Genomic DNA, 19,157 nt, shown 5'->3' with positions numbered 1-19,157 from the left:
AGGGAGAGGAGACCAGAACAGATTAGAGTGTGGCCAGGACAGTCCAGGCTGTGGGCACGGTGGAAACAGTCCTCTGTTTCTTTTCTTTCTTTTTTTTAAAAATATCTTTATTGGGGTCCTCTGTTTCTTTTCTACCTTGAGGCTGGGGGACCTCGGGCCAGCACTCAACCTGCGTGTAGTTTTCTCATATGTTCAAATACAGGATACACTGGTTTGGCGTAGGGTTAAGTAACCTGGAGGCTGTAGAGCACAGGACGCAGTGCGATCCATGAGTGTGCCCTCAACATCCAGAGCTGGTCCCACCCCTTCTCCTGCTTCATCAGCCCTGGAGTGCCCTTCCACAGCTGGGCGCAGCAGTCTGCAGTGCACCCTTCGTGGGGCCCTGAGCAGAACCTCCCCAGGATCTGCGGGTATGCCTTTTATGTACTGACCTTATGCCTAGGCTCTTACCATCCTGGTTAAAAAGGTTAAGTACCTTGCTATAGGGTATGGATTTTTAAGCCAATGTAAATTTGGGGTAGGGAGCAGGGGAGAGTGTAGTATTTCCTTCTCATCCTTTAGGTCACAGCTTACATGTCACATCTGCCAAGAGAACCCCTTGGTCTAGCCTCATGGTTCTCAAGGGGGGACCATTCCTCACTCCGGGGACGTGCGGTCACATCTGGAGACATTTCTGGTTGTCAGTACGGAAAGGGTTCTAGGGGCATTTAGTGCTTAGAGGCCAGGGCTGCTGACCATCTTACAGTGACAGGACAGTTCCCTTGACACAGAATTGTCCAGCCCCAAATGTCAGCAGTGCCGAGGGTGAGAAAGCCCGGCCTGGACTATTTACAGGAGATCCTTTCTCCAAGCCCTGCTTATTCCTTCATGGCACTTACTGTGGTCTGTAATTATCTGGATGGCTGAGTTTAAGAAGTGTGTATGTGTATAGACAGACAGATGGATGGAGAGATAGATAGGAAGAAATATACATATAATTGTCCATCTGCCTTACTTGGAATGTGAGTCCAAAATGGCAGGGGTCTTTTCTGTCTTGGTTACTGCTGCATGCCCAGTGCCTCGCGTGATGGTATATAGTAGGTGCCCAATAACTATCTGTTTCTGAGTGAATAGGAGGGGCTTTTTTTCTTCTGTATAGAATTTTGATTCTACATCTCCAATTAATACAGACCTGCCTAATAACTCAAAATAGGATTTTGCTCCACTTCAAATACAAGTGATGTTCGTCCAATCAAATCCTGTTGTTCAGGATAACGTGTGCAATGGTGAAGGACCTTTCTGGACGTTTTTATAACATGTATATTGAAAGTTCACCTAATCCCCAGCTGCTGAAAAAAGAATGGACACAAAGAATCAGAGAGACCATAAACCGAGTATCTAATTTAGAAAATGTCACTGTTTTAATGTTGTCAGTTGTAAAGAGGTGTGTCTTAACCAGATTGTAACAAAATTACCACAGCTTATTCCAAAAGAAAATTTTAATACAAGAGATTTTAGAAAATTAAACACATTTGTTTAAAAATTCTATTGTGTAAACCTTAACAGAACAGGGTAGTTAAGATAATACTATGTGTTTCAGAGCGAATCCGCGGGCTTCTAGGCCTCACATCCAGACACTAGACTCTAGCTTTGTCGCCTTGTTCCCTGCGACAGACGGCTCACTGGGACCCGATCGTGGGTGACTCCGGCTGGGTCACCATGGCACGTGTAGTCAAAAGACTCCCTCCTCCAAGAAGTCAGCATCTGATGAGTTAAGCAAAGTGTTCTACCAAATGGCGATGCCAGGGATGGTGCCACTAAGGCTGCAGAGGCAAAGACATTCTTTCTAGGATGAATCCTAGATAATAAAAAATCCACCACCCCCTCACTCCTGGCTATGCCTGTTCTCCAGCTCATCTCTGGAGGGGCTAGCAACTCTGGGTGCAAACGTGTGATCCCCCATTTTGTAACCTTCCATGTCCTCAGTCCCAGTTTTTGCAAGGGCGTCCCCTTGTATGGTCTCAGGTGATGGTGGAAAGAATCGTCGGAGGTGCATGGCTTCTTCCCTTGCAGTTCATGAAGGCAGGAGGCAGACCTGATGGGATTCGAGGGCAGGCGGGGAGCCTGGGCGGGTCAGCTAGTGGTTTTCAGTGATGATGGCAAAACATTTATGTGCCAGTAAGAACTGAATCCCTGGACCTCGAAACACTCATGGATCCAGCTTGTCCTCAGAGTGGGGTTGCTCATCCTTGCTATAGCCTCAACCATCTTTTAGAGAAACCAGATTTCTTTTTCCACCTCTCTTCCTAAACTGATTGGGTAGATAAGGAAACCCATTTAATGCAGTTATTAGGATTCAGAGATGAAAGGGCGGGCTCCTTAACAGACTTGAGAACTACCCATCCAGGCAACGGGCATGGCGGAAGGGAAGGTCAGAAATCCCGCCACGAACTGGGCAGGGGCGTTTCAGTCCCTGTGGGATGAGCCGACAGCTGCTCTGCTCAGAGCACGGAGATCGGCAAGGCTCCACCCTCACTTCTATCGATCCAGTAGCCGAAGTTTTATTTTGGAAACGTAATCAAGACCACGTGTTAGGGAAACATGAAAAATGAATGTTTTGGCATGGGAATGTTAGATAAAATATACAGTGCTACAATTGTGCAAAATTAGCACAGAAGCCACTCTGAACGGCAAACATTTAATGTTAGCTTTAATGAAACAATACACAATATTGTGAAAAATGATCGTTGCAAAAGGCCTTGCTCGTGAGCAGATGCCTGCGTGCCAGAAGCGCCCAGCCTGGGGGAAGGTCCAGTGCGGGTGGCAGTGTCCCGAGGGAAACACCGAGACAGGGTCAAGGTAGTTATTGCCTTTGGGGTTGAAGCTTGAGCAGGGCGTGCTTCTTCTAGGATGCCTCTTAGCCGATCTGATGCTCCCAGGCAGGGTCCTTCTCTGCAGGTCCTGGGGGATGCCCACGCAGCTTGAGGCTGAGACTCCAGCCTGTTCTTTACTGTCAGTGACACGCCCAGGCGAGGTGCCCCTTTGGGGGAGAGCACCTCCCATGAATGGGCGCTGGTACCAACTTGCCAGGCTGAGGGATGAAGGAAGGATGCCGGACGTGACTGGTTAGGGGAGGTCTGCCGGGGCCCGAGGTCAGGGCCTGGCCTCCAGGTGAGGGGCCAGCTGGTGGCACCCCCTGTGAGGGTGAGCAGATGGTGTGGGGGACCAAGGCCTGAAACCCTGTGACCTGGTCCCCCAGTGGGCAAACTGTGTCCTGAGGGAATAGGAGAAAAAGAGGAGGGAAGGCCACCGGCTCGCCCGGGCCGCAGAGCCCTAGTTCAGGGTGTTAGGAGTGCTTCGGATCAACTGGGCTGGCGGGTGGGTCTTCACTCCTGTTTCCTGATTCTGAGCCCAAAACCTGGGGAATTAATTCTTGGGCCTCCAGTGCCTGCTGCCTCTGGGCATTAGCTGCATCTGTTATCAATCCCAGGGACAGACTTAAACAGCTCTGATTGCCTCTGTTGTTTTAAAGGCACAGCACAGCCTGTAAAATCCAGCGGTTATCAAAGAACGCATCTCAGTAGGCCCCATGCTGTGTGACCAGACCTTGTCCACAAACACTGGTCCGCGTCCCTCCGCCTCACCCTTCACGCCCTTGCCAGGTCTCACAAGATGGTACTGTCTCTACAGCTCAATCAGGTGATGCCTTTTGTGGCCAGGAAGCCCTTGGATGGGCCTGGTGACGGTGTTAAAGGCGACCAGCGTGGGGTTTAACAGCCTTTTCCAGGAAAGCCGCCGCCTCCCCCAGGGCCTGACTGTGGAGAGAGGCTGGGTTGTTTCAAGCCAGGATTCCAGACCAGCTGCAGTAGGAGCTGGGAAAGCTTGCTTCTGGGCGAGGTTTACACCAGCCTCGGACCGCCCTTCTGGGAGCTTTGGTTTTCTCTATTAAGGAGAGATGTCTCTACCCAGCCCTGCTTTTCCTGGGTCTCCTTTATCTGGGGGAAAAGGAGGGAGCAAACAAGATGATGGCAGAGATGGACCCGGCTGATGCTGCGGCCCATTCTGGCTGAAGCCGCCCCTGAGCAGACAGCCTGGCTTTGCAGAGGGGACCTGGAGGGGCCTCTCCCTCCCCGTACAGGTGGGGTGCCAGAGGGTCAAGGCCGTCTTGAGAGACGGGCCCTTCAGTTCCTTTCAGAATGGGGGGTGGCTTCCTCTCTCAGACGCCGACTTTGGAGGCTCCAAACAATCTTCTAATTTGATCAAGGAGAGAGAAGCAATGCCAACTGCTCCTTTCTGAAGGGCTGTCTTTCCCCGCGATGGGTCCCAGGAGATTTCCCACCCTCTGAATTGGAGGTGGATTGATGGGCAGATGATGACACATCCTCAGGGGCTGGCATTTGTCCTGGATCTCGGCCTGGACCTCGGCGTTTTATTCTTTCTCTAGGAGCTGGGGAGTCTGCCCCTTCTAAGTCCATCCCGCCACCCTGGAGAGCAGGCCAGGAGTATTTTGAGCAGCTGGATGGACTAATCACTGCAGAACATTCCATGTGATTCCGAAGTTAAGGCTTTGAGGAGGTGCTGTAATGTGCATGTCACATGCATGTCTGAGCTGAAATCAAAGCAATTGAAGATCAGGGTTTCTGCAGGATCACGAAAACGGAGGTACAGAGAGCAAGCAGCCTGGAGGGTCCCCGTGGGGCCCCCAGGAACATGCTTTTTACAATCCACATTTTGGGAGAACAGGGCAAGTTTTCCATGAATAATTAAGCTTTAAAAAATGGGGAGGCAGGGCTTCCCTAGTGGCGCAGTGGTTGAGAGTCTGCCTGCCGATGCAGGGGACACGGGTTCGTGCCCCGGTCTGGGAAGATCCCACATGCCGTGGAGCGGCTGGGCCCGTGAGCCATGGCCGCTGAGCCTGTGTGTCCGGAGCCTGTGCTCTGCAGTGGGAGAGGCTACAACAGTGAGAGGCCCGCGTACAGGAAAAAAAAAAAAAATGGGGAGGCAGAGTTTCTCCTTTTTAAATATGGGCTGCGAGTGCATTTGTATCTCCCAGCTCAGCATCTGTCCGCCGTAGCTATGGATGCCTTTTTTTTTTTTTTTGGCTCTTTTTTTTAACTCCGTGCACAGAATGTCAAAGCTGGCTCCTGGTGGGGTGGCTGGAGAAGGCGAGACCAGAGTTGCACTCAGATGTGTTTTGGGTCAGGCGCCAGAAAAGGCTGGCTGATTGGAACCCTTGGCCCTGGGGGGTGTCGGGGCAGTGGTTCCATTCTGGGTCTAGTACAACCGGAGAGGAGACACCTTGGGAACAGATCCGGCTGTGCAGCCTGTCAGCTGGCGTCAAACTGACTGCTGTGGAGGGACCCAAATGCGGGGGGCTGGGATCTGGGGCAGCTGGAGCTTCCAGACAGGCCTGGAGGATCTGGTCGAGGAGGGCTCTGTGTTGAAGGCAGCGCTGTGGGACTCGGGATTCCAACAAAGTGCACGTGCAGTGGCTCCGTCGGCACACACGCGGAAGAGAGAAACCACGTTGCCTTTCTAGGACACAGGGTCCCTCGGGTCCTCTGACCCCCACGAGCTGACAGCAGGGCCCCCAGACACTCCCCACTCCATCTGTGGAGAACAGCCGGCTTGTTTCGCTCACCTGGACCTGGCTCACCTGGCAGAATGTTCCCTCAGAAGTCACTCGGGCCTCCTCCGAGTCTCTGGAGGGCTGTGCGTAGATGATCTCAGCTCTGCTTAACGGCTCTGATGAGTTTCCTTTTGGCTGATGGGAGGAACACGCAACACAAACCTTCCAGGCCATTCCTTCCTGAGTTTTCCGCTATCGAGGAAATGCTCAATGATTACCCACACTGCTCACCCTAGCCTTCTACCGACCATCTTTCACACACATTTATGCCGGCTATTGTCCCCAGAAAATGCCTCTCTTTGTATCAGCAGCTAAGGATGGCTCTTGCCCAGGGTGGGAGAAAGTTCCATGATTCTGGATGTTAAAGCTGGCTAAATGGCTCTGGTCCCATGGGGCGAGCTGCCAGGGGGGCCCCCGCTCTGCATGGGAGGAGCAGAGGGATTGGTCTCGGGCACACAGGGCCCCGCTCCCGCTGAGAACATGCTGGCTGACAGAGGCTGTGTTGCACACCCTCGTCTTTAGGGGATGATCCTGATCTGTGCAGGGTGGACACTTGTGTCCAAGTTCACAGGCACGCTGAGCGCCTGGGAGCCCCGGGGCCAGGTCTGAAAGCCCGAGGTCCACAGAACCTTCTGGAATGCTTCCCGGAGCTGAGTCTCTAACAGCCTGAGGGCTCTCCTCTAGGCTTTCGAGGCCAAGGCCACCGACTCCTGGATAGCCCAGAGCTCTACAATACAGGTCACTGGGTTGCTGCTGCTGGCTGGCCTGACCAGGTGCACATGGGCCTAGGGGGCCTCAGGTTTCCTAAAGGGGCTGGTCCTTTCAGAACCAACCATAAGGAGGTAGGGAAGTTCTCCAAGAACCACAGTTCCACATCCCTCTAATGGCTCCTTCACACGAAGGCCACGGGACTGTCTCCCTGGAGCACGGTGGCAAGAACTAGGGTGTCTGCTGACCACTGGTGGGGAGTGCATGGGAAGGAACTAGCCTCCACCCAAACCCTTCACGTCCATAGGTTGTAACAGGCAATTACGTTAAACGGGGAAAAAAACCCCAAACCAGTCATTCAAATTCCCACAGGGGCAAGGGTTAAGAGGGGGTTTCTCAATGAACCTTCTGACCAACTGAGACATCAGACTCGTGCATCTCAACCAGGCGGCTCCGAGCCCGATCCAGCGCCCACCCTCCTGCTGGCCCCTGAGCTGGAGGGAGGGGAACGGCTGGCCCTCATGGCCCAGGGCAGGGCCCGGGGAGAGCAGGGCCCACATGTCTGCGTCTGTCCTGCGAGGAGCTGCCCTGCTCTCACACGGCCCAGTTTAATCAGGGTGTCACGGGACCAGCGGGGAAGGTGTGCTCTCTGGGGTTCACCGGGGGGACAGGGTTGTCCCTCCGAGGTGGAAGGGGCCAGCTGCCGTGGCCTGGGTGGAGGCAGCTGGCGCAGCACGTAGGGCCCGAGTCTGGGTGGCCATTGAGGTCAGAGGTCGCCGCTCTGGGGCTCCACGTTGCGCGTCTCCCTGGGGTGACCTCGGGACAGCTTGGGGAAGCGGGAAGCCACTTTGGGCCGGCTGTTCTTGGTCAGCGGTTCTCCGGGAGGGGTGACGTCACTGTAAGACAGAGCGGGGAGAATCGGGTTAAGTCAGGGTTCCAAGTGCAAATAGCTACAGGCAGGGCAGCAGGGGCTGGGGGTGGGGTGGACGGTGCGAGTGGCCTCCGGGGCATGGCTGCTGCCTGGCTGGGTGGCAAAAGCGGCGTGGAGAAATGGGGAGGGGCGTCCACGTTGTCGTGTGAACTTCCTGTCCGTCGACAGCGCCCAGCACAGCTCTGGGGCCGCAGCTCTGGACCCGCTTTTAAGTCAACGAAAGATGGTTCTGGCCCCGGCTGTCTTCTCACTGTCTTCATTGATCTTCCAGCAAAGGCACATTTCAAAGTCCAAGAAAGAAAATGCTTGGGAGAACACTGCATTTAAAGTCATAAAAGATGCACAAACACAGGAGAGGGAATTATGTCTGCCAAGGTCCAATTGTAAGGGCGTTTACGACAGCAGTATGTAAAAGAGTCAAAAATACGGAACAACTTGTGCGTCCAATGCAAGCATCACTGATACTGGATATACTGGTGAAAAAACACCTATAACCGCGAGACAGCAGCAGCCGGTACGCACAGGGGCACGGGAGTGCGTTTATGAGCCCGTAAGGGCGTATGATTCCAACACAGGTTAAAGCACAGTAGGGAGGCTGTAACCCCGCCGTGTACAGAAAACACCTGAAGGATACATTTGTTTACTCCGTGAATCCTGGCGCGTCCATGTGGGCCGAGCACTGCGCAAGGTACTGGGGATAAATGGTGAACAAAACGGATTCTCTCAGGACCCGTGGAGCTCATAGTCAGAAGGAGGGTTAAAAACATCACACGTTCAAAGACTTAGGTTACAAATGCCACCAGCGCCTCCCTGAGCAGGGAGCCTGGGGCATGGCAGGAAGTGCCCGAGAGTGGGTGTAGGGGGCCAGCCTGGGTGAAGCTTGGGGCCAGGAGGCTCTGGGCACCTGGAGCACGGGGGGAGGCAGAGAGGGAGCAGCTGGAGGGTGAAGGGCATCTGCTGGAGGGCCCTCGGTGGCGGGGGCTCCATGATCTGATTGCACTTGTAAGTGCCCGATGCCAAGGCCGCTGCTCCAGGCACGTGCAGAAGCCTGGGCTGGGGCTGTGAATGCAGAGGTGGCGGACTCTGTCTTATTTCCCACGGCTGCTGTAACACATTACCACACACTTGGTGGCTTAAAACAACATGCTGTGCTGTCTTACAGTTCTGGAGGCCAGAAGTCCCAAATGGGTCTTATGAGGCTACATTCAAGGTGTACCTCCTGGAAGCTCTAAGGGAGAATCCTTCCTGGCCCTTCCCAGCCCCTGCAGGCCACCTGCTTGCCTCGGCTCGCGGCCCCTGCCTCCATCTTCAAAGCCAACAGGGCAGCATCTTCCACTCTCTTTCCCTCTGACCCTCCTGCCTCCTTCTTATAAAGACCTTTGTGATCACATTGGACCCACCTGGATATCTCCCCTCTGCCCCAATCCTTAAATCTACTGAGTCCCCTTTGCCATGTAAGGGGACACATTTATAGGTTCCAGGGGTTAGGGTGCAGAATTTGGGGGGGGGGTGTCATTTTGTCTACCACAGACTGAAATTTGAATAGAAAGTAGAATCAACACGACTTGGTAATGGAATAATAACTGCCTCTAAATGGTGAGATCACAGCTGACAGAAAATAGAGAAATAAGAGAAAACGTTGATAATAAATACCTCACTGATACAAAACGCTTTTAAAAAACAAAGATTAAAGGTTGTTCGCACATCCCGACTGTCTCTGTGGCATCAGGCTCTGGGCCAAGGGCTTTCCGGGCGCAAGTCCTAGAGGACTCTGCAAGGGAAGACAGAGCCCAGCTAGAGCTGAGCCCCGAGGCTCAGGGAGGACACAGCCACCAGCTAGTAAGTGGCAGATCCAGGATCACCACCAGCTGTCTCCAGGCGCAGTCCAGATAGGCAAAGGAATGGATCATATCCAAAGAGGAATGGTCCCCGCAGGGGTCCCTGAAATGGCCACCTCACGCCTTTTCAGGGACCCAGACACTGTGCTCAGTGAGATGTCCCTCATTTCCCATTTGGGACGACATCTCAGTAAGGTAATAAAGTGAAAAATCCTTCTAATTACCACCTTCTCCCATGGGAGCCAGGGTGTGGTTATCTTCTGTACATGGAGGGAAGAGAAGCATCTGACCTTGAACAAAGCTGGAGCTGCTCCAAATCCTCTGGGTACATCCTTCAGAATGACACTGGCCACGGGCCCAAAGCCGCCACGGCCCTCTCTTCTTCCCAAACACATTACCAAAAGCCTCTCTATCCCCGAACGCCGCTTAGAGGATGGGCAGACGATGCTGGAAGGAATCTTTGCCCCCCTGGGAGGGGCTGTTGATTACAAGTGTGCAGGTGGGCTCAGGTGTAAAGGTCATTGTAAACCACTGGCCTCCCCTCACACTGTCCGGGGTCAGGGGTCCAGCCAGTTGCCCCTGTGCCTGTGGCTGCTGTCATCACTGGGCACGATGTGTGAGGCCAGGAGGACCTCTGCCCACAGTGACCAGAGCCCGTGGTCCCCAGAGCTGGCTCCTGGGAGGGCCCGGGAGAGGCGGGAGGCTGGCTGGCGCGAGGGGACAGTTACGAGACAGCGGGGCCAGGACTCTGGTATTTTATTTCGTTTCACCAAAGGCACCTGTGTGGGTAGTAGCGCAGCGGGTGAGGGCGGGGCCTCTGAGCCAGGACACCCTCGGGTCCCCCGCCAACGGGCTCTGCTCGCTGCCCTTGAGCCTCGTGCCCTGGGCTGCCTGCCACATGGGGATGATGATCGCTCGGCCCTCACAGCGCTGTGGCAACGGCGGGAGAGTTCACCCCACGTGAGACACTAACCAGCTGCGTTTCCTTAGGCAAGTGTCTTGCTGGCTTTGAGCCAAGGCTTCTAGGGTAGAATAAGTATTTATCCAAAAGAACAGACATCAGGATCTGGAAGAAATCTCTCTGCACCCCCATGTTCACCGCAGCACTCTTCACAACAAGGAAGATGTGCAAATAACCTAATCTCCGTGAATGGATAAAAAATGTGGTCCATCCATACAATGGAATATTCAAGCCTTTAAAAAAAAGAGGAAATTCTGACATGTGAAAACATGGATGAATGCTGAGGACACTATGCTAGGTGAAATAAGCCAGTTACAAGGGCAGCTACTGTATGATTCCACTTATATGAGGCATCTGAAATAGTCAAACTTGGAGAACCAAAGCCTGGAATGGTGGTTAGTAGAGGCAGGGGGAGGGGCAAGGAGGGAGTTCCTAACTGACAGGCATAATGTTGCAGTTGAATAAGATGAATAAGTTCTAAACTCAAAATGGATTAAGGACCTAAATGTAAGACTAGATACTATAAAACTCCTAGAGGAAAACAGGCAGAACAGTCTTTGACATAAATCGCAGCAATATCTTTTGGGATCCACCTCCTAGAATAATCAAAATAAAAACAAACAACTGGGACCTAATTAAACTTCAAAGCTTTTGCACAGCAAAGGAAACCATAAACAAAATGAAAAGACAACTCACAGAATGGGAGAAAATATCTACAAATGAAGCAACCAACAAAGGATTAATCTCCAACATTTACGAACAGCTAGCTCATGCAACTCTGTCAAAAAGCAAAAACCCAATCCAAAAATGGGCAGAAGACCTAAACAGACATTTCTCCAAAGAAGATACACAGATGGCCAAAAAGCACATGAAAAGAGGCTCAACATCACTAATGATTAGAGAAGTGCAATTCAAAACTACAATGAGGTACCACCGCACACTGGTCAGAACGGCCATCACCAAAAAGCCTACAAACGATAAATGCTGGAGACCCTCCTACACTGTTGGTGGGAATGTAAACTGGTACAACCACGATGGAGGACACTATGGATGTTCCCTAGAAAACTAAAAACAGAACTACCATATGATCTAGCAATCCCACCCCTGGGCATATATCCAGAGAAAGCCGTAATTCAAAAAGACACATGCACCCCAATGTTCACTGCAGCACTATTTACAATAGCCAAGACATGGAAGCAACCTAAATGTCCAGCGACAGAGGAATGTTTAAAGAAGATGTGGTATATATACACAATGGAATAGTAGCCATAAAAAAGAACGAAATAATGCCATTTGCAGCAACATGGATGGACCCAGAGATTATCATACTAAGTGAAGTAGGTCAGACAGAAAGACAAATATCATGTGATATCACTTATATGTGGAACGTAAAAGAAATGATACAAATGAACTTATTTACAACAGAAACAGACTCACAGACTTGGAAAACAAACTTTGGTTACCAAAGGGGAAATGTTGAGGGGGAGGGATAAATTAGGAGGTTGGGATTAACAGATACACACTACTATTGGATTGGCCAAAAGGTTCCTTCGGTTTTTTTCCGTAAGCTGGCTCTAGTAGCACTTAGTTGTCTTTAACTTCATTCAAAACAATTTCGTTAGATTGTATGTGACAGCTGTCATATCAGCGTGCACTTAAAAAAAGGAGACTTATCAAAATCGGTGAATTTTTGTGTAGCCATTTTAATATTGAAGGTGGAAGAAAACAACATTTTCAGCATATCGTGCTTTATTATCTCAAAGGTTAAAACGCAACTGAAATGCAAAAACAGATTTGTGCAGTGTATGGAGAAGGTGCTGTGACTGATGAAACGTGTCAAAAGTGGGTTGCGAAGTTTTGTGCTGGAGATTTCTCACTGGATGATGCTCCACGGTTGGGTAGACCAGTTGAAGTTGAGAGCGATCAAATCAAGACGTTAATTGAGAACAATCAACGTTATACCACGCAAGAGATGGCCAACATACTCAGAATACCCAAATCAAGCGCTGAAAATCATTTGCACCAGCTTGGTTATGTTCATCGCTTTGATGTTTGGGTTCCACGTAAGTTCAGTGAAAAAAAACCTTCTTGACGTATTTCCACAAGCAATTCTCTACTGAAACGTAAAGACGGTCCATTTTTAAAACGAATTGTGACAGGCGATGAAAAGTGGATACTGTACAATAATGTGGAATGGAAGAGATCGTGGGGCAAGTGAAATGAACCACCACCAACCACACCAAAGGCCGACGACCTTCATCCAAAGAAGGTGATGCTATGTATATGGTAGGATTAGAAGGGAGTCCTCTATTGTGAGCTCCCTCCAGAAAACCAAACGATTAATTCCAACAAGTACTGCTCCCAATTAGACCAACTGAAAGCAGCACTCGACGAAAGGCATCCGGAATTAGTCAACAGAAAACGCATGATCTTCCATCAGGATAACGCAAGACCGCATGTTTCTTTGATGACCAGGCAGAAAATGTTACAGCTTGGCGGGGAAGTTCTGATTGATTCATCCGCCGTATTCACCAGACATTGCACATTCGAATTTCCATTTATTTTCATCTTTCCAAAATTCTCTTAATGGAAAAAAATTCAATTTCCTGGAAGACTGTAAAAGGTACCTGGCACAGTTCTTTGCTCAGAAAGATACAAAGTTTTGGGAAGATGGAATTACGAAGTTGCCTGAAAAACGGCAGATAGTAGTAGAACAAAAGGGTAAATACGTTGCTCAATAAAGTTCTTGGTGAAAATGAAAAATGTCTTATTTTTAATAAAAAACCCAAGGTACTTTTTGGCCAACCCAATATATATAAAATAATCAACAAGGACCTACTGTATAGCACAGGGAACTATCCTCGATATTTTGTAATAAGGGAAAAGAATCTGAAAAAGAATGGCTATATGTATATGTATAACTGAAACTAACACAACATTGTAAGTCAACTGTACTCCAATATAAAATTTAAATTTAAGAAAGAGAGGAATAAGCTCTAGAGACCTGCCGTACAACACTACCTACAGTCAACAGTCCTGTATTGTACACTTAAAATTTGTGAAGGCGGAAGGTCTCAGGTTAAATCCTCTTGCCACAAAAACAACAACAAAAAATAAGTCTAGTATCGGCAATTTCACATGGTCTGACAGTAGTATCTGAAGGCATGGGATTGTTGGTAAGTATAAACTGGGGGGTGACAGGGGTCCGGGGTGGATGGAGAAAAGGATGGCAGCCTGCTCTGAATGGGAAAGAGAGCTGGGATTCTCCCCGGTCCCTTCCCTCTAGGAGAGAGCCAGGGCCAAGGCCACATGCACCCCAGGACTGAGGTCCATCAGCAGAGCCCAGGGCTGTGCACATGCAGCTCCAGGGAAGCAGGAAGGTCTCACGGTTGCAAGGAGAGCCTTAAATAAGGACCACTGATTTTTTCTTACACCAAAGCTCACTGAAGCTGCCACCGTGCATGCCATCACATTTCTGTGTCCTCAGGCTGAAATTCTCATTGCTCACAGCCTTTGTTGGCCTCGTGCACTAGTGAGATTTAGCGGAGAATAGTGCCGTTTCTTACCCAGCCCCATCGATAGGAATCAGGCCACGGAGAAGCTCTTCTTTCCTCCGGCCTGTGTGTTTATAATAAAGCAGGCTGGTGGCTCTGGATCTGGGCAGGAGCAGAACCACTGAGCAAGGTAAAATTACGTTCCTGATCCACCCGATTCTGTTTTAATGCAGGAGGTATGTCTACCCCAGTTTTGCAGACAAGAAAAGGGAAGTGTGGAGAGCAAGAAAGGCCCCACTTCCACCATAAAAATAGACTTCCAAAGGCCGTGTGGAGTAATAGAAGCTCCATATTCAAAGTCAGAAAACCTGTGTGCCTTCAGTTAGACACCTTAGGACCTTTGAGGAAGATCTATAACCTCCCCAAGACTCAGTTTTCTGATCTGTGAAATGGGCACAATATTGGTCCTTTCTACTGCTCATGTATCATTCAACACATATTTATTGAGTCTGTTACAAATAGGAATAGAGTTGGCTCTTTCAGGGCCCCTAGATCACTGAAATAAAAGAGGCACAGGCAAAGTCTGGCCACCAAAATCTTAAGAACTTTGATGACTGAGGCATCAATATATCAAGGGAAGTGGACAGAGGCTTTTACAAAGATTTTAAAAACTACAGAAATATACCTCAAAACCTCCCGTTCCTTTCCGCAGCATAACTCAGGTCTTCCATCTGTCTGACCTGGGGGCAGGAGGCTGGAAGGCAGAGGAAGGAACCTTCTCTGAAGAGACCATACTAGGCTTTCTGGAACAGGTGCCCTAAAAATCTATAGAGATGGAAGAGAGATGGGTATTTGGCAGGGATGTTTGGAGCGCCCTCCTCCTGTCAGGTCTTCCGTCCCTCAGACACATTCAGCAACACTCTCTCCCCACTGCTGGCTACCATCAAGGTGCCAAGGGAGTCCGTGTCTGTGGAGGTGGCCTCTGCCAGGAGCCTCAGGGGGGACAGTTCCTTTTAATAAGCCTCTGGGGCACACTGCCGTGGCGTCTCCGTCCCCAGCACACCGGTGACATTGATCCGTCGGTCTCAACCACTCCTCAGTGAAAATGACCATGAGGAGAGATTTGCTGTTCATTTCACTTGTAAAGTGGCTTTCAAGGGCCGGTCAATATTCCATTTGCTGGGAGCTGCCTTCTGCAGCTGGGAGGGTGGCTTTGCAGGGGCCACGCCTGCTGCTGGGCTGGACCCTGGAACACAGCTGGGACTGAGCGGCCTTCTGTAGAAGATGTGGCTGCCGTCCTCCTGTACCCGGCTCCCTGACAAAGCCTGTGTTTGCAGGAGTTGGGAGAACTGCCTCCAGGATGTGCACACCCTGCATCTCGTGCCCTCCGGTCTGTGGGATGGGAGGGGAGGCCTTGCCCTTCCCCCGCCCCCCCCATCAGTCAAGGTGCGCCAGGCTAGTCAGCCTTTGACTTGGCTCGTAGGCACACCTTCAGGCTCAGGACCACACGATGGGGACCCACCTCTACCCACGCACTCCGTCACTCTGCTAACATCCGTGAAGATTTCTCTCTGTGCGCTGTACCCTGTGGATTTGAGGAAGGAGGCCTATGTGGCATTTCCTCTCTGTTTCCTGTCCCTCAGTTTGACCTGGGTCTAAAGAGTGTCACCATCTGGTGGATGTGACCCAGAAATGGCCGTGGCAGTACCAAGGGTTCCCTGAAGGCAGGACTTGGTCTGGTTCTTCTTTGGGTCCTCACAGTTCCTGACCCCAATAAAGCACTTGGTGATTTAACCCTTTAGGATAGATTAAAGGGGACCACTGCTTGTCAGGCCCTGGGCTAAAAATTACACCAATTCTCATGTAATCTGCACGCCAGCCTTGTGAAGGAGGAGTGGTTCACAGCTGGGGACATCAAAGCGCAGAAGCCACTTGTCCGGGGTCCCCTGAGCAAGTGAGGAGCAGAGGCTGGTCTTGAACATGCAGTCTGGCCCCAGCGCCCACAACTAGATGACACAGGAGACCACGCAGTCAGGCTGGGGCCGCTGGTACTCGTCTAAGAGGCTGTCCCTTCAGTACAGACCGTCTGACCTTTGGAAACAATTGGAACTGCGGAGCGCGCATCTGTCACCAGGTGACCACAAACCCCATTTCAGTAAATCCCGTATTATATTCTCAAGATCTTTCGCACGTGCTTTCAGTAGTGCTCTGATGTAACTGCTGCTCTCTGCTGACGGATTTTTAATATTTTAGCTTAAAATTTTTCTACTCCAAGCTCTGGCCTGGTAGTTGAATACGCACGAGTTAAATGATGGTAAACAGGGAAGCAGAGGATGTAGAGAACCCCCTCATCATTAACAGACGTTAAAGAGTAGCGACACAGGCTCATGGTAGGGGAGGAAATGGAACCAATACATGCAGGTGTGAAGAAGGGAACAGAAATAGCCTGTAATCCTGCCCTCCGTGGACGACCACTGTTAGTGCAGGAGTGCAGATTTTTCAGGTCATTTTCTATGTGCGTTTCTTATGGTGGATCTTTCAATATGAAAATGGTTACTTCCTAAATAAACCTGCTTTGAAATCTGATGTTCTTTTAAATCAAGGCATTCTGTTCATGGAATGCCACAGATGTTGGTGATGTGGCCTGGAAAACAGTCGTGACAGTGACGATGTGTAATTATAACAGGTCCGTTCACTGCGGGCTGCATTTGAAGGTACAGCTTCTAAAGATCTCCTGACGGGGCCCGGGAGCCATAGGACAGAGATGAGCCCCAGAGACAGGGAGCCTTGTGGGGCTGGTGTAGCCCCCCTGGGAGAAAGATCCTGAGGACAGACCCGAGACGGGGCAGTGGCAGTGCAGCGGGGGTGGGGATGATGATCCAAAGGTGTTGAAGGAGAGCATCCCTAGGGCTTCAAGACCGATCAGATGGGGGAAGTGAGAGCAGGTTTTGTTTATGCTTGGAAACTGGATTACAGGGAGTGGCCGAGCTTGGGGGGGAAGGGACAGAAAGTGACAGGTGGATGGGGGCATGTGTATCTCTGGGAGAAATTATGCTATTTAAAAAAGTAAAGATACGTTTTACCCTCTTGCCAGGAAGATCGCACAAGTCCATACAAACACCGCGCTGCCTACCTGTGAGCCCAGACACATCAGCTTTCATTACTTCATGGCTACAAACCATGATAGATGAGATTCTGATCGTTACAAATGGCCGTGATGCTAGCGGGGCTGCACCGGGTGCCTGGCTGGGAGCCTCTTCAGTTACAGCTCCTTGTTACCCGGCGTGGGGCTTCCGGGGCTCCTGAGCTGACTCGGCTGACATTTCAGGAGGTCTGTACATCATGTCCTAGGTTGGGGACCAGTACCTGAAAGGCTCTTCCGCAAAGGGGCTGGATCATTCTCCTGCTTGCTCCCCCTAGTACCTCCTCTGCCAGACCCTCCTCAACACCCCCTCTCTGAATCCTGCCACTGACCCCTTCTCAATCCCCTTGGCACAGGTCAGCCCTCATCGCATCTCCATGCTTATCACTGCCCGCCCCCTTGCGGTGCTCTCCCCGATCATAGAGCCTGGCCAAACTCTACCCTGGTTAAGGCGAGCAGCAGACCAGAGAGGAAAAAGCCCAAGACGGGGCTGGCTGGCTGGCTGGCTGCGTTTTCGGTTCACGGCTAACCCTACAGGCCCCAACGATCCTGCCCCAGTTCCCCACCTGGCCCCTCCCTCTCTCGCTGAAGTGACTATTTTATTCCTTCCCTCTTCTCAGACCATCTCCGTCCTGGACGCTCTGCCTGGCAGGTCACCCAGAAAGCAGCCGGGGGGCTCCTCTCCTCCCTGTGACACAGGATCACCTATCCCTGCTCCTACTTGAGGCCAAGCCCTCCATGGGGCCCAGGGGCAGTTCCCTCAGGACTTTCTCAAGGACTTGGCCCTGCCCTGTCCTGCCCCCTCCTGCACCGTCCCTTCAAATGTCACCATGTCCTGGTATCTCTCAGCTTAAAGCCCTCCTTGGCCTCGAGCCCCTCTGGCTATCTCCACGTTGTCAAAGCCAGTGGTCACCCTGACCCCCCAGCAGCATCTCCATCCACTTCTGATGCTCCTCCAGACTCTGCTGCTTGGCCACTAAACTGTGGAGGGTCCCAAGGCCTCGCTTCTCTCCTCGTCTCTGTCTACAGTGCCTAGGTGGGATCTCGTCCAGACCCACGGCATCACGTACGTCTGAATGCCAAGGATTCCCATATTTACGCTTCAGCTCCGACTGCCCTCAAGCTCCAGAGTCAATGGACCCCTTGGACTTTTTGGCATTTCCACTTGGATGTTTGACAGGCATTCCTACCTTGAATGTGGCCAAAATGGGAATTCTGATTTCCCCGTCCAACTTCTGTTCCTCCTCTGGTCTTCACTTTTGTAAATGGTGCAATTCCCTACCCCACTGCTCAAACCAGGACCGAACACATCACCCTGGTTTCTCCCTTTCCCTTACATTCCACACCTAATCCATCCACGTACCCTTTGGGTTCTACCTGTAGACACACGCTCAATACTCCACTTCTCTCCACTCCACTGTGACCGTCCTAGGTCTGGCCACCATCACCTCTTGCCTGGACTCTCGCGACATATTCCCATGTGTTCTCTCTGCTTCCACTTGACTCCTCTGCAACTCGTCAAAGTTATCCCGTTATTTCCCCACCTCCATAGCTCCCCTCTGCATTCAGTCAAATCCTTACCAGGGCTACACCTCACCCTCACCACCTCCAGCTGTACTGAGACCGCCTGGATTGCTCGGAAGTCCTCCTTCAAGTCTCACTCAAGTCACCGCCAGTCATGCGCCACTGTTTTAGCTTCTTTACAGTACCCGTCACTCTCTGAAGTATCATCTTTACCAACCTAACCCCAGTGCCTAGAATTGTGCCTGGTCTGCTTAACCTTTTGGGTGAGGTCAAAGTGGCCTGCAAACGCCAAGCTCATCCCCGCCAGACCTTGTCCTCACCCAACTCAGAGGAGGAGGCCTCAGAATCAGAAAGCCCCAGGTTGATACCTGACTCTGTAAAGTACCAGCATGTGGCCGTGAGAAAGCCGCTGAATGCCTCTGTGATTCAATTCGGAAAATGAGTAATAATCCATATTCCCTTCTCTCATAGAAAGTGGAGGCAATAGTACTTTTATGACATTGGTAATAAGAAAAATAACTGCGTCCAAAGCATCACCCAGGCTTGTCCCATCAGGCAAAAGCTACAGTGGTTATGACAGTAGGGGTGCAAAGAGAACATTAAAGTGGCATAAAATTCGGTGTGGAGGGAACAGACCTAATACCATCTGCAGAAATACGTAAAGGAAAAGACTGCGAAACGTGACTCCCTTACGTGACAGACAGACTGGGAGGGGCGGGGGATGAAATGTCCAGCATGTGTGCAGGGCTCCTACAAACGCACGAGGAAGAGGCTACGGCCCAACAGCACACAGGGAAGGGATACAGTGAGCACGTGACAGAAGACAAAGAAACAGGTTTTAGGTTTTTCAGTAATTCTGCTATCTGTTCAAGCCACACTACGTGCCACGTAGCAGACAGAGCCCCTGCTCTTGGGGAGGTGGCCTCGTGGCCCCAGGCACCGTCTTCTCTC

At 51.1% G+C, this 19,157-nt stretch overlaps 1 protein-coding gene across 3 annotated transcripts in view; it reads right to left on the bottom strand.

The window, feature by feature from the left end:
* Positions 1 to 1,378: 1,378 nt before the first annotated feature.
* Positions 1,379 to 19,157, bottom strand: part of SNX29 (sorting nexin 29) — a 550,106-nt gene continuing 532,327 nt past the window's right edge. For 2 of the 3 annotated variants that reach the window (XM_032604205.1, XM_032604209.1), the window contains one exon: positions 1,379 to 7,212. In XM_032604205.1, coding sequence (XP_032460096.1) covers positions 7,083 to 7,212 — 130 coding nt within the window. In that variant the 3' untranslated portion in view covers positions 1,379 to 7,082. The remainder of the gene's footprint in view (positions 7,213 to 19,157) is intronic. The other variant, XR_004345666.1, reaches the window with a different exon arrangement.

Source organism: Phocoena sinus, chromosome 15, assembly GCF_008692025.1.
Source record: "Phocoena sinus isolate mPhoSin1 chromosome 15, mPhoSin1.pri, whole genome shotgun sequence".
Classification (NCBI taxonomy): Eukaryota; Metazoa; Chordata; class Mammalia; order Artiodactyla; family Phocoenidae; genus Phocoena; species Phocoena sinus.
The sequence above is the reverse complement of the archived record's forward strand: the minus strand, read 5'-3'. Positions and strand labels throughout refer to the sequence as shown.